Source organism: Cavia porcellus, unplaced genomic scaffold (assembly GCF_034190915.1).
Source record: "Cavia porcellus strain 051 isolate PalLab524CR breed Dunkin Hartley unplaced genomic scaffold, mCavPor4.1 scaffold_2, whole genome shotgun sequence".
Classification (NCBI taxonomy): Eukaryota; Metazoa; Chordata; class Mammalia; order Rodentia; family Caviidae; genus Cavia; species Cavia porcellus.
In genome coordinates, this window is record NW_026947485.1 from 18,179,098 (window position 1) to 18,193,430 (window position 14,333).

Below are 14,333 nucleotides of genomic sequence, written 5' to 3' on the forward strand. Positions count from 1 at the left end.
GAAATCATGGCTGAAAAGTTCCTGCTTTGGCAAAACATAAATCTATGGATTCTTAATGTTCTGTGAAACTTAAAGAGGATGAGCTCAAAGAAATCTACTCCCAGACTCTTCAAAATCAAACTGGTGAAAACTAAACACAAAGAAAAAAATCTTGAAAGCAGTCTGAACAAACTGACACGTTGCATACTGCAAACAATACTTCAGATGATTATGGATTTATCATCAGCAACCACATGTTGGGAAAGACATTGTGCAAGGCATGAAGGGAACTGAAGGGGAATCTTAAAATGCTCACAGTTGAGTCAGAGCTGGGTGCATTCATGCAGAGCCAGAGACCAGGTTGCAGGTTGTGATACTGAAAGATGTCAGGAGCCCCAGGAATACAAAGGATCAGGCAAATATTTCGGACAGATGGGGATTTTAAAAGACTTTATGAGGAAATTGCTTTCAAGCTTGGCATTGAATGAAGATTTTTTATATGTATGAATTCATATCGCATCGTTGTCCAGAAAGATTTTGCAGCAGCTGATAAAAATACATGTATCCTCACTAGATAAAATAATTAATTCAGGCAATCTCAGTACAAGGAGAGAAATTAGAAACATGAAAACAGTAAACCATAGGTAAGATTGGCTGAAAGAAACACAAACAAGGAATCCTAGGGAACTTTTCGGATGAAGATGTTTGACTTCATGGTCTGCAGGAAAGGCAGGGAATGAATGTATTTCTAAGCCACAGAGAATGGGGATTTTTAGACACAACAAAGCAAGAAGAAAGCGGTGTATGTAGAAATTTTCTGAAAATTGGTCCCTAAGGAGCACAGCAGGCTGATATCAGCCACAAGACTGGGGTTTATGCCATGACAAGCATTCCAAATTGCAATCTTTGTGACACCTGGTGGTTTTGAACTTAGAGATCAAGGGACTGAGACCATCATGAATATATGGCTCAGTAGTAGATTTAGCTCAGCGGCATAAGCACTTGCCTTGCAAGCAGGCGGTCATGAGTTTGATCCCTGGTACCGATTAAAAAAAAAAATAATAATTTTGGTAACAACATGAAGGATGGCTTTGACTACTTCAAGAAGCAAAAGATAATGTACAAAATCAAAATATAACTAGGAATAAGCCAAATAGAGAGTGAATTCTGTTACAGTGATACTTTAATCAATTGCTAACATTAAACATTCATTAAGGCTCTGAAAAGGGACTGAGGCAGCAAAGTATAATAATTAAGAAATCAGGAGCAGAAACAATAAACCTGCTTTCAGCTTTTGTTGTGTGGTCTTGAGCAAGTTACTTAACTTTTCTGGATTCAATTTTTCTTCAAATCGGCGATATGGGTGTTCTAACAGCCTTATGAGGTTTTTAGGACTGTCAGCATTAAATGAGTGTGAGCACATTGAACAGAAACTGTACTAGCTAGCTTTTAGTAATTGTTAGGCACTGCTACCATAGTTGGCTCCAAACATCTCCAGACCTTTCAGATGTTTTGAAAAACCCACCTACTGGAAAGTAAATTGCTGGCCCTAAAAATGGAAATTCATAAAATGTTCATTTTCACTCTTAAGTTTGAGATTGATTGAACGTAACAAGTAAAGATTAAATAACACCTTACAATTCTAATTGATTTAATAATGAAAGCATCAAACACAAAATAAAATAAAAAAAAACTTTGAAGCCCATTGTTCTCTTTAAAGAGTTTTCATTTCGAAATGCCACTGCAATTGGTGAGCACACGTGTCAAGATGAAGATAAACCCTAAATAACCACCGCGTCTATGCAATGAGGAGAAAAAACTCTTTTTAGTAGAGGAGACCCACAAATGATCAGTACAAGTACATAATCAGAGTTGAAGTAAAAGGGGTGCTACGCCAAAGAAGGAATTCAAGTCAGAAAAAAGTGTCCCGTAAAATAGGTTGCAGAGTGGAACGGAGCAGAGGAGTCGTGCACTGTTAGAAAACAAAGCATCCGCCCCAAGAATATCAGGGACCAATCCGCAGGCAGCACGACGGCCAGGCTTAGCAGGATTGGCTGGGACGGGTCAAAGCTGAGTGGCGCGTTGAAAGTTTTTAAACTTTCCTCTGAGCCTTTGGGCAAGCAGGGACAGAGTCCATGAATGGGTAAAAAGAGATCAGACGCCTGTCAATTCTTTCCAGAAGTTACCTTTGCGCTATCACTTTGATGAGTTTTCGTATTTTACCTGTGCTCCTTTCAGCTGTTAGCTTATGATTGCTTTATGATTTCCTTCCCAGCCTCTACAACATGGAAGAAAATTTTAGGAAAACTCTGTCTTAATTTCAGATGAACCCCACAGCGGATATTTCATTCAAATCTCATGGGAATTACTTTTCTTTCCTCTGTGCGTGTGTGTGCGTGTGCGCGTGCGCGTGTGCATGTACGTGTGTGTGCGAGGATCGAAATCACGATCTCACACTTGCCAGGTTGGTGTTTGTGCCACTGAACTAAATACCTGGCATTAGTATTACTTTTCCTAAAAGCCTCACTGGTACTAACAGATATAAGGTAATAGTGCTTTAAACAACTAATAGAAAGTAGCTAGTTAGAATATTTAAATACACAAATGATTGTGAAGAAGACAATAACTCAAAGAAATTCAGTTATAAAACCCAGGAGGAAACAGAAGGGTTAAATATTTGGAGGTTAGAAAAAATATTTCTTCTCTGATACATTCAAATTCTTTTGCTTTGAGAATATAATGAATAAAGATAACTCAAAATATCTTATATATATAAATATATATTTATATGTGAAAAATATGTGAATGAATTGCTAGCCAAACTACATTATGTTCAGTGAAAGAAGCTTTAGTAGAAAGCAGTTTTTAAAATGTTATACTATTCTGTGAAGTATTTAAGAAATTCACAAATTCAAAATTCACTTGGTATTGACCATCAAGTTACACTTAAACACACTACTATACTGTGAGGGTTACAAAGATGACCAAAAGTGTGCTCATGATCCCAGTAAACTTGTATCTACTAGGAAGAAAACATAATGCAGCCAATGCTTTTGCTAAAGCTACAGGGCAGATTATTTAGGATGATATTGGGATAGAGGAACAAAGCAAAAATGTTCCGGGAAAGTTTTATGGGAATAACAAGGACCATGTTTCAAAAGATTACCTGTGACACTCAAAGAACAGGACAAGTTTAGATGAGGGACAAGTATGTGAAAGATAAGAAAAAGAAGTAACCAATGAAGTTAATAAAATGAGAAGCCTGACTTGAGTTATATTTTATCTGATAAAAAAGAAATAAAAATTATATGTAGAGATTGTCATGGTGATGTTGATATTTCATTGTGAAAATTCTAATGGAAATGTGAAGGATTGGATTTAGATAGAACAAAAATAGAGATATGAAAAAAACTGATGTAGATTTTCAAGAGCAAGTGAAATCTAATAGGCCAAGTCTAGGATGGTGATTGTAGGGTTGGAAAGCAAGGAAAAGGTTCCAGAAACGGGTTGGACCATTAAGAATATATATCAATTGAATTTGGCATAAGCACAAGTATAGGGCGACACTTGATTTTTCGTTTAAGGAACACTGGATTCATGATGATTCCATTAACAGAAACAGTATAGGAGTATCAGATTTCAAATGTAAGAGGGGGTGGGAATTTGGAGAGGGGAAGACTGGGAAGGAGCAGATTAGGAATCCTTATGAGGTTCCCAAGGCTCTGCATAGTCACTTCTTAAAGCTACAGTTGATACTCATCAGCTGTAAAACACGGATAATATGTGGTTGCTGGGTGAGCAGATATAAATAAATGACCCAGTGCATGTCTTTCCCGAATGCATCACTTTACAGTCTTCACCCCCACCCCAAGCCAGTCTTCTCATTACAGAAACAGCAGGGTGAGTTGTTTATATGCTCAGGAGGAAGGATCAGGGAAGAAGTCAAAAAAGACAAAGTAGGCTTTCAAATCTGCGCTAAATACAGGCAGTTTTAAAGTCATTTCAATAGACAGTCTTATAGAACTGATATTATCAACTTCAATATTCTTTTTAATACAGTCAATAATTATATTCACATACATGTATATATACATACACATGTATTCATGTATATGTATAGAAGATAGATAACTATACTACTAATCTGTTAGTTCATCAAAAAGAAAGGTTTGTGCTTTCATTGTTTAATTGATTATTTTTAATGCCTATATCTTGTAATCTGAACAACTACATTGAAGATAACAATATACAATAATATTAATCAGAAAATAATTATATGGGTAAAATCCATTCTTAGTGACTTTCTCAATACTTTGAATATAGGGCCATTAAACAAATTTCTATTATTGCTGTTATGGCTTGTGTCTAAGTGTCCCCCAGAGCCTCATACGGTCATAGGTGGCTGGATCCAGAGTATGCAAAGCTGGGATTAAGTGTTCATGACTATTAAATTAGCCCACTGATTGGTTTGACATAGTTCTGGCTGTGGAAGGCCAGCTCTGGGTGTGAGTGCTACCTGTCCTAAGGGCATGTAGCCTGGATAGACTATAAGGGACAGAAAGAAGGCTACTGGCTTCTATTGCTGCTTTTGCAGCCTTCAGTCTGCCGTGAATTATATCTCTTCTGAGATGCCCCTCCGCCATGCCACTTTGCCTTGGAATGAGTTAACTCTTAACTGAAACCTTTATAAACTGTGGGCCAAAATAAACCTTTCCTCCTGCAACCTCTGGTGTTGGGCATTTTGTATCTGCCATGAAAAACAAAACAAAACAAAACAGCTAAGACAACTGTTTTTCAGTTAGAGCATTTAGAAGGTTGTAAAAATAATTATGTACTCTGCATTTCAAAATTAATGTTATGGTCTTTGATTTTTACTTCTCCTGATATGTTCAAGATCATGATTGGAGAAAATTGTAAATATTATAGTTTTTTCTCAATCACTTTTATCTTGATAAAATATGCATAATAAAATTTTCAATTTTTGCCTTTTTTTAGGTCCAAAAAGTTCAGTACACTTATATTGTTATTCATCCACCACCCATCTAAAAATGTGTATTACTTTGATTTTTTAAAAATATTTTTATTGATTTAAGAATCAAGGCATATTCACTGCCTGCCCTTCAAATTTATATATTCTATTTAAAGAAAAACAGAACTTCTGCTCTCCTCTAAAATTGTACCAAGAGAAACTCCTTCATAAATTGAAAATCAGCTTATGGATATTTAAATTCAGCAAAGAATTTTAACATTCTACAATTCTTATGTTTTGCAATAAAAACATTGTGTTATTTGATTGAAGGAAAAAAAAAACTAGCTAAAACCATAGCAGTGCTACAAATATTAAATATTCTCTTTCATTAAAATGAAACTTAAAGTTCAGAGCTCCATGTGGTTCTGGAAAAATAGAATGTGCCAGAATACAAAATGACAATAATGAGCCATAGCCCAGTACACTTCTTGGCCCACTGTGGGCTGTAATGCATGTTTTAAATGAATGAGTCTACAGGAAGAGAAAATTAAATGTAAGTTATATAACAGTCATTATTAATATAACAATTGCAGATAATGATAGTTAATAAGTCAATTGAATGTCCCACTACTAAGGGAAAGAAAAATACTGCTTAAAGTCCTTAGTTGAAATATGCTAACATGATTCTTGAAGACTAAATTTCAATGTACATAGCTTTTCTGAAGCTGGAGATGGCATGTGAGCCCCTGGAAGCCGCGTGTTGGAGCGCGATCGCCAGGACACGTTGAGATCTACAGCAAGCGTCCTGATGATGAATGCAGTCTCTGAGGCCAAGAGGCCTGAGCCTCAGGGTCTACTCTGCCACTTCTTAGATATGTGGAATCAGACAGACTTCTAAACCAGTCTGCCTCACTTGATCTATTCATAAAATGAGGCTATCAGAGTTTTTGTGAGAATTAAATGTGCAGATCAAGTGTCTCACTATGTACACATATGAACAGTTTGTATGTGAAGTGTTACCATTGTCTTCACCACTTCTCTACTCAAAACGTGGTGCAGGGACCAAACTGTCTTCCTCCCGTACAAGAATTTTAAACAACACAAAGAATGATTCTGCATAGTGTTTGATCTTTTTCCCCACTTTGGTACCAGGGATCGAACTCATGACCTTGCGTTTACCAGGCAGGCACTTATGCTACTGAGCTAAATCCTTGGTCCTGTGTTTGATTTTATTTTCAAAAAAGAAAATGCATTCCCTGTGATCATGGCTGGTAAAGAGTGACATTTTACTAAAGACAAGTATAGTCACCATGACCAGCATTAGCCTACATTATAACCACCATCCCCTCTACCACTAGCACTGTGACAATTACTATGATACTCACCGGAAGTTTTAACCAATTTCCATTATAACCATCATAACCAATGTGAGTCTTCCGTTGCTATGATACGCATCACTGCATCCACAGTACCATCACCATCACCACTGTCTCTACCGGCAGCTTACCAACACCATAATCATCACTGCTAATCCTACGCCCACATTTCACTTCCACCTGAATAATTTGTGAATTTAGATGCATATTTTGAAATGCTAAATAAAACAGGCAAGGAGCAAATGTATACATCCTGAAAGCGGAGGAACAGGGTTTTCTAAAATGCTGTGTGGAACCAAGAGTGAGACATAGCAGAAGGCACAGCCAGTCTAGAGGATTTTGGGGTGAGTTTGTTTTAAATTATTGTTACAAACAATAATAGAGTTCATGAACACAGCTAGTTACCAAGAATATTCCAGAAACAAAAAATGTTAAACTCTTATGCTATATGAAATGTTTGAGAAAGCAGCTTCAGAATGTTTGAAGGGTAAAATTAAAAGTTTCCCTTATGAACTAGTTTGTGCCATCTGGAATTTATAGCTAACGTTATTTGAATCAGAAGATGATGAGTGGACGTTAACCAATGGATGAGTTTCATATCTGCTGTATACTAGAAGCTGGGTGAGTTAATTATATTCTCCAAGCCTTAATATTCTCCATTTGAAAACTTAGGTGATTTCTTAAATTTGTGTCAACATTTAATTAAGGATATTTCAACATTAGCACTTAATACAGTGTTACACAAGATTAAGGCCTATTCCTGTTATTCTTTAAGCAGTTTTATGTATGATTATAAGTACCATGTTAACAGCGCTCTCATTCAGTGGGAAAAGTCAACTTCAACTCAAGCCTTTCCCTCATCTACCCTTCCATTTGTTGTTGTAGTTTTGAGATACCATCTTGCTTTGTAGTTCACACTGTCCTTGAATTCATTTTGTTTGCCCAGGTTGGCCATGAACTCATGGTCATCCTCCTGTCTCAGCCTTCTGTGTGCTGGAAATTAAACCATGCTCCCCCATGCCTGGCCCATCCACCCTTGTTAAGAGTTGTCATTAGTAAATTCTTCCTGTTTCAAATTTCAGAATTCTGCTCAATCCATCCACTCCCCTTTTTTTGGCCTGCTGCTATTTTGTTCAAGCCCAGAGAACCAGGTTAGACCTCTCTTGGCTGTTACTAAGTATAATACATTCTCCACACAGCAACCAAGGAGAACTTTAAACATGGAGAGCAGGTAATGCTTACAGCCCTCCTTAACCTCCTGTGACAGTCAGAGTCAAACTCTAACACTTTACTGTCATTTTTTGGTCATGACTTATCCTTGGTCCATCCTTTCTGCTTTTCTCCTTCTAACTCTAGAAACCGTGAGATCCTCTTTTTTTCTTTATGCATGGGGCTGTGGGCTGTATTTTCTTTAAAAAGTCTCCCAGATCCACTTATTGAAAGTAGTATCTTTCTTATCCATCTATTCTTCTTCACTATTTCTCCTTATATTTGTTACAACTCTCATATCTATATCTTCATCTATATTTATATCTATCTATATCTGTATAGATATCTTCATCTATATTTATCTATATCTTAATCTATATTTATCTAACTTATTTTGTCACACATATCAGAATATAAGTTTTTAAAGGCAACCTTTTCCAAGTTTCTATCTCTGATGGCAAGGGAAGTGCATACCATGTATTTGAAATGCAATGAAACATTACTGTACAAGTTAAAATCAAAATCCAGAGGGAGACACAATGTCTGAAGTAAATATGCCACTGTGGAGAAAACTTTATGGTAAAAAAATAGAGAGGGGACATTTTTCTATAATGAAATTTTAAGCAAAATAACAGGTGATTAATAAACTCAGGAAGACGTGTGGGGGGTTCCCACTAGTGATTGTCTTATAAGGTACCCTGAAATGGACAAGAAAGCTTAAGGGAAGCTATTATTTTGTTCATTTCCCAAGTTCATCCTTGAGGGTATTTAGCACCATTCCATAGTTATCACACTCATGTTCAAAAGCTAAATCAGGGCCGAGGTGTGTTAAGCCTAAAGGTTGACTGCAATGACCTTGACACATAAATAAGGGGAGAAAAAAGTATTCCTGAGAGACCCCAAAAGGTCAAGACAAAAGATTAGACATTGTGATTATTTTGTGGCAGGCATACTGATACTTGGGAAGCACATATTTTAAACTGACAGAGCATTTTAACCACATATACTCACTGTGCATGGGGTCTGCATCCATGGCTCCCCATCGATCTGCATGGGCAGGGACTTGCTAGTCCTGGAGGAAAATATTTCGCTTTGAGTATAACACTGAAATACTTCATGTAGCAGACTCTACGTAAAAATATAAGATACTGAGATCAGGGAAGGCAAATACGGTAATAACAGATTTTAAATCTCTTCTGAGAGGGAGATGTTTATTCTTTATTAATGAATATCTGTAAGGTACTGTGGTTGTAGGAATGTTAGGAGTTTCCTGGTAAATGTAGTGATAATAAAAATTCTGAATGCCAAAAGAAACTGTCAGGATTTATGCTTAAGGACACAATGAGAATTCCTGCAGCCAAAAGAAACCCCTTGTTCTCCTGCTCGCCCACATGGCAAACCTGTAGAAAAGATGTCGAATATCTCAGATTTTGCAGGATCAATCCTTTTATATAAATAACATTCACTGCATCTGCATTTCAATTTGTGGTTTTACCTCAAGCTCAAAATAAATTCATTTTTCCCCTTCCTACACATGAAACATTAGGAAAATTTCTTTGGAAAGTTTCACATTCAATGCACAAAATTTTTCCTATGTTATATTTCATTACTCATTTTACAGGAACACTGTGGAACTTTAATCTAGGAGAGAATTTAAGTGTTCACTGTATCAGTGGTTTTCTCTTTGACTCATTAGCCCGGTAAATACATTGTTTGCTTCAGCAAACTGGGTACAAATGAGTACAGCCTAGAATAAACTTGCATGGTTGAAGTAATGCATCCCTGTATCTATAGGAGTCAACACGAGAGACTAAGGTTGTAAAGAATCAGAGAAGTGAGGGCTGGCAGATACTGGATCAAATCTGCTGGTTTTATTATTTTGACATGTAGAATTGTTAGTCACTGATAATTTGAAACAAAAATAACACAAATATCATTCTCAGAGTCCTGCCTCGTTTTAGTCCAAGTGTGGTTGCGCCCTGTCCATCAATGACAGAGAAAGCAGTACCTGATGACCACACAGGAGCACTGGGCCAGCCGGCGGCCAGCACTCTTCAGGCCTGTGTATATCTGCCCCATCTCCATGGCCCCTTCCAAGCCAACCACTTCCAGCAGCTGGTCGCTCAGGTCTGAAAGAAAACAGATGCCTTGTGAGCAACAGAGAGCATGCGTAGGTCTACAGCTAAGCAGCCCGGGATGTTGTGGAAAGAACGAAAGCCACTTCACAAGGAAAGTTTCTCTATCTGAAAACCAGAAGGAATGAAAAGATGGCCCACTGCTGGAATTCCGGGCTGAACCAAGCCTTGAAGTTCATGCTATGGAAAATGACTTGCTGTCAGCCCACGGAAAACAAGTGGGGGGGGGGGAGTCTGAGCCAAATGACGCCCCCAAACCATACCAGTATTTCTTCACATCAACAAGCCTAACGTCATCCCACATGCATGGAACATTTAGAAAAACCCACATCAGACGTTTGGCAGTAAGTACACATTTTATCACATACATGAAGTATGAAGGTATGCTGTCAAATGTGACTTTGCTAATTTACTTGAACAAAAGACCTTAGAGATCACTGAGTTGAAATTTCTCATTTTACAGATTGGAAGGTTGAGCCTCTTATTCACTAATGATGTCCACAGTCATAGGTAACTTTGGATAGCACAAGAAATAATAGCTTTTCTTGAAACTTTCTCCTCATGTTAAGGATTACATATTCTACCAAAACAGTACTTAGCTGTACACTAGATAATCAGGGCAACACAAGTACCATAAGTTTTATTAACAGAAAATGGCTGATAGTTAGTATTGATTATAGTTTGTGACGTGGGCTGACCACTTTCTAGTTATCTCCCACTCTCACCCTCAGAACCAATTTAAGATAAATATAATTATTCCTATTTATAGGAAGAGAAGTTGAAAACTAGGGAAATTAGCTTCTTTTTTTTATATCCACTTTTCAGAGGCACACTTATGAGTCAAAATTTGAACCCAACCATGTTGAAGCATAAAAACTGCCCTAGTCTTTGATAAAGCTGCATATGAAAAGGAGATTCTTCAAAATGTGTAGAAGTATTTCTGCCAGGGAGGTTGGACTGTGTGAGCATCAAGGTCTCTTTCAAATCTCAAGATCCACACAGAACCAGATAGCAGAGTTGAACTTAGACCATTAGAGACCCAGAAAGCCTGCTCCAAGGCCCCATGAGAGGTACCCTCGCATCTACTGAGCTGGGTGACAAGGTCTTTGATTTGGGGGCAGAACTGTGGATTCTCAAACTCGCTCCTTTTCTATTGTATTACTCCTGTGTACTCTCTGGTGCATTTTCAAATGTCAGTAAATAGTTTCACATTTTTTTCTTAGAAAAAATTCTGTAGGAGGTAGCACACAGAACAAAGACACAACTATTATAGAAAATAAGCACACGCTAGCTGGTCCTATCCAAGATGGGAATAGTAGAAAACAAAAGCCTGTGTGTTTTGCATGAAATCCACTTGTTTAGAAAACTCTCACTTTTCTCTAAAGAATCCATCTTAGCCCTGAGTTCAGAAATGTTCACGGTTATGGTTCAGTGTAGTTCAACTATGTGGCTGGCGAACAGTGTGTTGAAATCTCAAAGTTCATTAGACCCGTGAAGGCTGGAAAATTTAATATAAGCACTTAACACACAATATGTGACCAAGCCTTCATAGTTTTTTAAACAAATGGTAAAAAAAAAAAAGTATGATTGTTAAATTTTAAATTGTAGCTACCACGTGAGATTGCTCCCAGGAAAAACCATCTTTCTGCTGCAAAATCAAATGTTATAAAATCACACTTTAGAGCACCCACCTTTCTGCTATAACCCCGATTCAGATTTCTTTCTCAGGAAGCTTATTCCATGTTTCTAGTTTAAATTTGTATTGCTGAGAACAGATGGACAAGGAATGGAAACATATTCTTTCAGCTGCAGCCGGCACTAAAATGTGCTTGGCTCTGTAGCCTGGGTGTTAATATACGCATCTCTCAGATATATATCAACCAGAAAATGGCATTGTGGTAAACACTAAAGCCCCAGATGTGTGCCTGATGATAGTGACAAGAAAGCAATAAGCAACCACCACAGGATTGTACCACCCTAGGGCTATAATCCACATTTGGTATTATAGGTTGTACACTCCGTTTTCCAACTGGGTGAAATGTTATGCTAATTTTTGTAATGAATTAAGGCTCATTGATGAGAAATATAACGAATGAAACACTTTCTCACAACAGAGTTAATCTGTGAGCTTTAACTTTTCCATAAATCACAAGGGTTTGTCTACTCCCACACCATATTGCTACCGTCTACCACCCTCCTTCTGATTTTTTTCTTTCTTTTAATTTGTCTTTGTTTTTCTTCCTGAAAAAATACCCTAAAATCAATTCTACTATTAATAATCAGTAACCAAGAAATTTCTTAGGGATGAAGAAGTCTAAGCTTTCAAATTTCCATGCACTTTCTGATGCAAAGAGTTCCAGGGGAATGATGGAATGTTTATGAACTCTGGCAAAGGTAAATCAATACTACAGTGCTCCTCCTAGTTAGATGCATGGGGTCGGGGGTGGGGAGCCCAGAACAACAGAAAGGAAATTTAAATTTGTGTTGTGTAAATTTGTTCATATTGTTTGGATACAGCATCATCTGCAGTGTCTGTCTGTATACAATCGATGTACCCCACACGTTCGTTTTGAGATTTCCATCTTGATTTCAGAGCAAGTCTATCTATAGGCCTATGGTGTCTGCCAAAAAAAATGTATACATCAGACAAAGAAAAACTTGTGTAAATATTTTAATACTGAATTTATTGACACATCATGAGTTTCACAGAAGTTACCTTTGGCCTCTGCAATTATAAGAGGTGCTCAAAATGGTGGTCATTCTCTCCCAGACATTTTATTAGTATGACACACTGCTGAAGTACGTGTACATTTTTTTTTCTGGCAGACTCTATATATTTTGGAATCTTGCTTCTATATGCAGAATCTTGCTTCTGTATGAAGCCTCTAAAAAAAACAATCAAAGGCTTCTTCATCTTCTTCACTGGTGGCTAAAAGTTATTTTAAGTGAAGTTATCCTTGCAATGGTCTTGCAACCCCATCAACCAGTATAATAGATTTGCTCTCTGGTTGTTGAATTTATATTTAGGAATAAAAGTAGCAACCTGTAGCCAATGGCCCAATTCAATCTATGGTCTGATTTTGTATGGCTTATGAATTAAGAATAATTTGTATAGATTTAAAATGTGGAAAGAGTTGAAAAGCGAATACTATCTTGTGACAGGAAAAAATTGTGTGAAATTCAAATTCCATCATACATAAAGTAGTTTTATTGGAACATGACCACACTCAGTCAGTTAGTTTGCACTACAATGGAAGAAGAGTCCAATAGTTTTGACAGTAACTGTGTGGCCCACAAAGTCTAAAATCTTTATTCTCTGGACCTATAGGTAAAAAGTTTGTCAGTGTCTCTTTAATAAAACATTAGCATTTTCACTTTAGTTCTATGGTTACAAAGTTAAATGCCATTGTAATGACCCAAAAGATCCCTTGTAGTGCATTACCCAAGTTTGGAGCAGCTGTTCTCCACAGCTCACTTGACCCCACCAGTATATTGTGTGCCACATTTCATTTGTTCTGTATCAAGAAATAGCCAAGTTTCCAAATCATTTGATTTCTAAATAAAAAAAAAAAAAAAAGAAGAGTGGAAACCTTCATGTTCAGCTTTATGTCATTTGCTGCATTCTTGATGGTTCCGTCCAGCATAAGATGTGCAGTCACAGAAAAGAAGGCAGAAGTCACAGCTACTCCTGGACATCCAAGCAGGAGTCAACTCTGCCTTCCAGAACCTTCTGCCAGGGGATGAGAAATCTGACACTGTATTACGGGGATGTGGGCGTGTTTCCAGGGAAGCATTTGGCTGGTGTTCAATTTAATGGTTTGAGACACACTTTGAAGGGGAGAATGGTAAATCTTCTAAAGAGCAAACATCTTTCCAAGGATTTCCATGGGAGTAATGGAGGAAAGAGAATGGTTCAAATTAGATGTCAATGTGAGAAAATACAACTGAATTATTCCTGACATGTAATTGAAATTAAATATTTGTTTCAAATAAAATTTAGGCAAGAAATCATACTTGTAGCAATACTTATGACTGTTTCTGATAGATGTTACATGCAATATTTTGTTATCATCACAATTTCTTTTTTAAAAATTACCACTTAAATTATCTCAAATGCCAAAAGATCCTAAGTATCTATAAAATAATTTAAGATTAATTTATTATATTTACATTTTAAAAATTCAATTGTACAAAGCAATTATATATTTTATTTATACTTATTATTATTTTAAAATTTTTAAATTGAATTTGTTGATAAGGAAGTAAGTATATAAATAAATCAAAATTTTAATATCATTTCAGCATGTTGGCCTCCTTTTTCAGCCATTATCTTTTGTATAATTTACCTTTTGACTTTTAATATAAACTTTTATGCATTTTATATTTTGAATTTTAACACATTACTTCTAAAGGAGTCAGAAAATTTCACCAGAATATTACCAAAATGGTAAGAAACCCTATGCCAGATGGAAGTTGCCTTTGACTTTGTAATATGTTCTTTGAACTTTGATGATGTATTATGATTATCCAGATAATCAGTCCATGAGTGTAAAATCTGAAATTCAGGGGCACAGATAGAGCACATGGGAGCAGTGTTACTAATAAGTAGGACCTACTCATTTAGCTTAGTCTCTTCATTTTGACAGCTACATCCTGATAGTATGT

The 14,333-nt window shown here is 36.7% G+C and overlaps 1 protein-coding gene across 13 annotated transcripts in view; it reads right to left on the reverse strand.

Annotated features, from left to right (window-relative positions):
• The window catches only part of Dgkb (diacylglycerol kinase beta), a 645,864-nt gene that overhangs the window by 20,436 nt on the left and 611,095 nt on the right, over positions 1-14,333 (reverse strand). For 12 of the 13 annotated variants that reach the window (XM_063238955.1, XM_063238993.1, XM_063238976.1 and 9 more), the window contains 2 exons: positions 9,542-9,662; positions 8,545-8,605 (listed from right to left, as the gene is read on the reverse strand). The exons of the other annotated variant lie outside the window; for it this stretch is intronic. In XM_063238955.1, the coding sequence (XP_063095025.1) occupies positions 8,545-8,605; positions 9,542-9,662 (182 nt within the window). The remainder of the gene's footprint in view (positions 1-8,544; positions 8,606-9,541; positions 9,663-14,333) is intronic. 13 annotated transcript variants of the gene reach the window in all.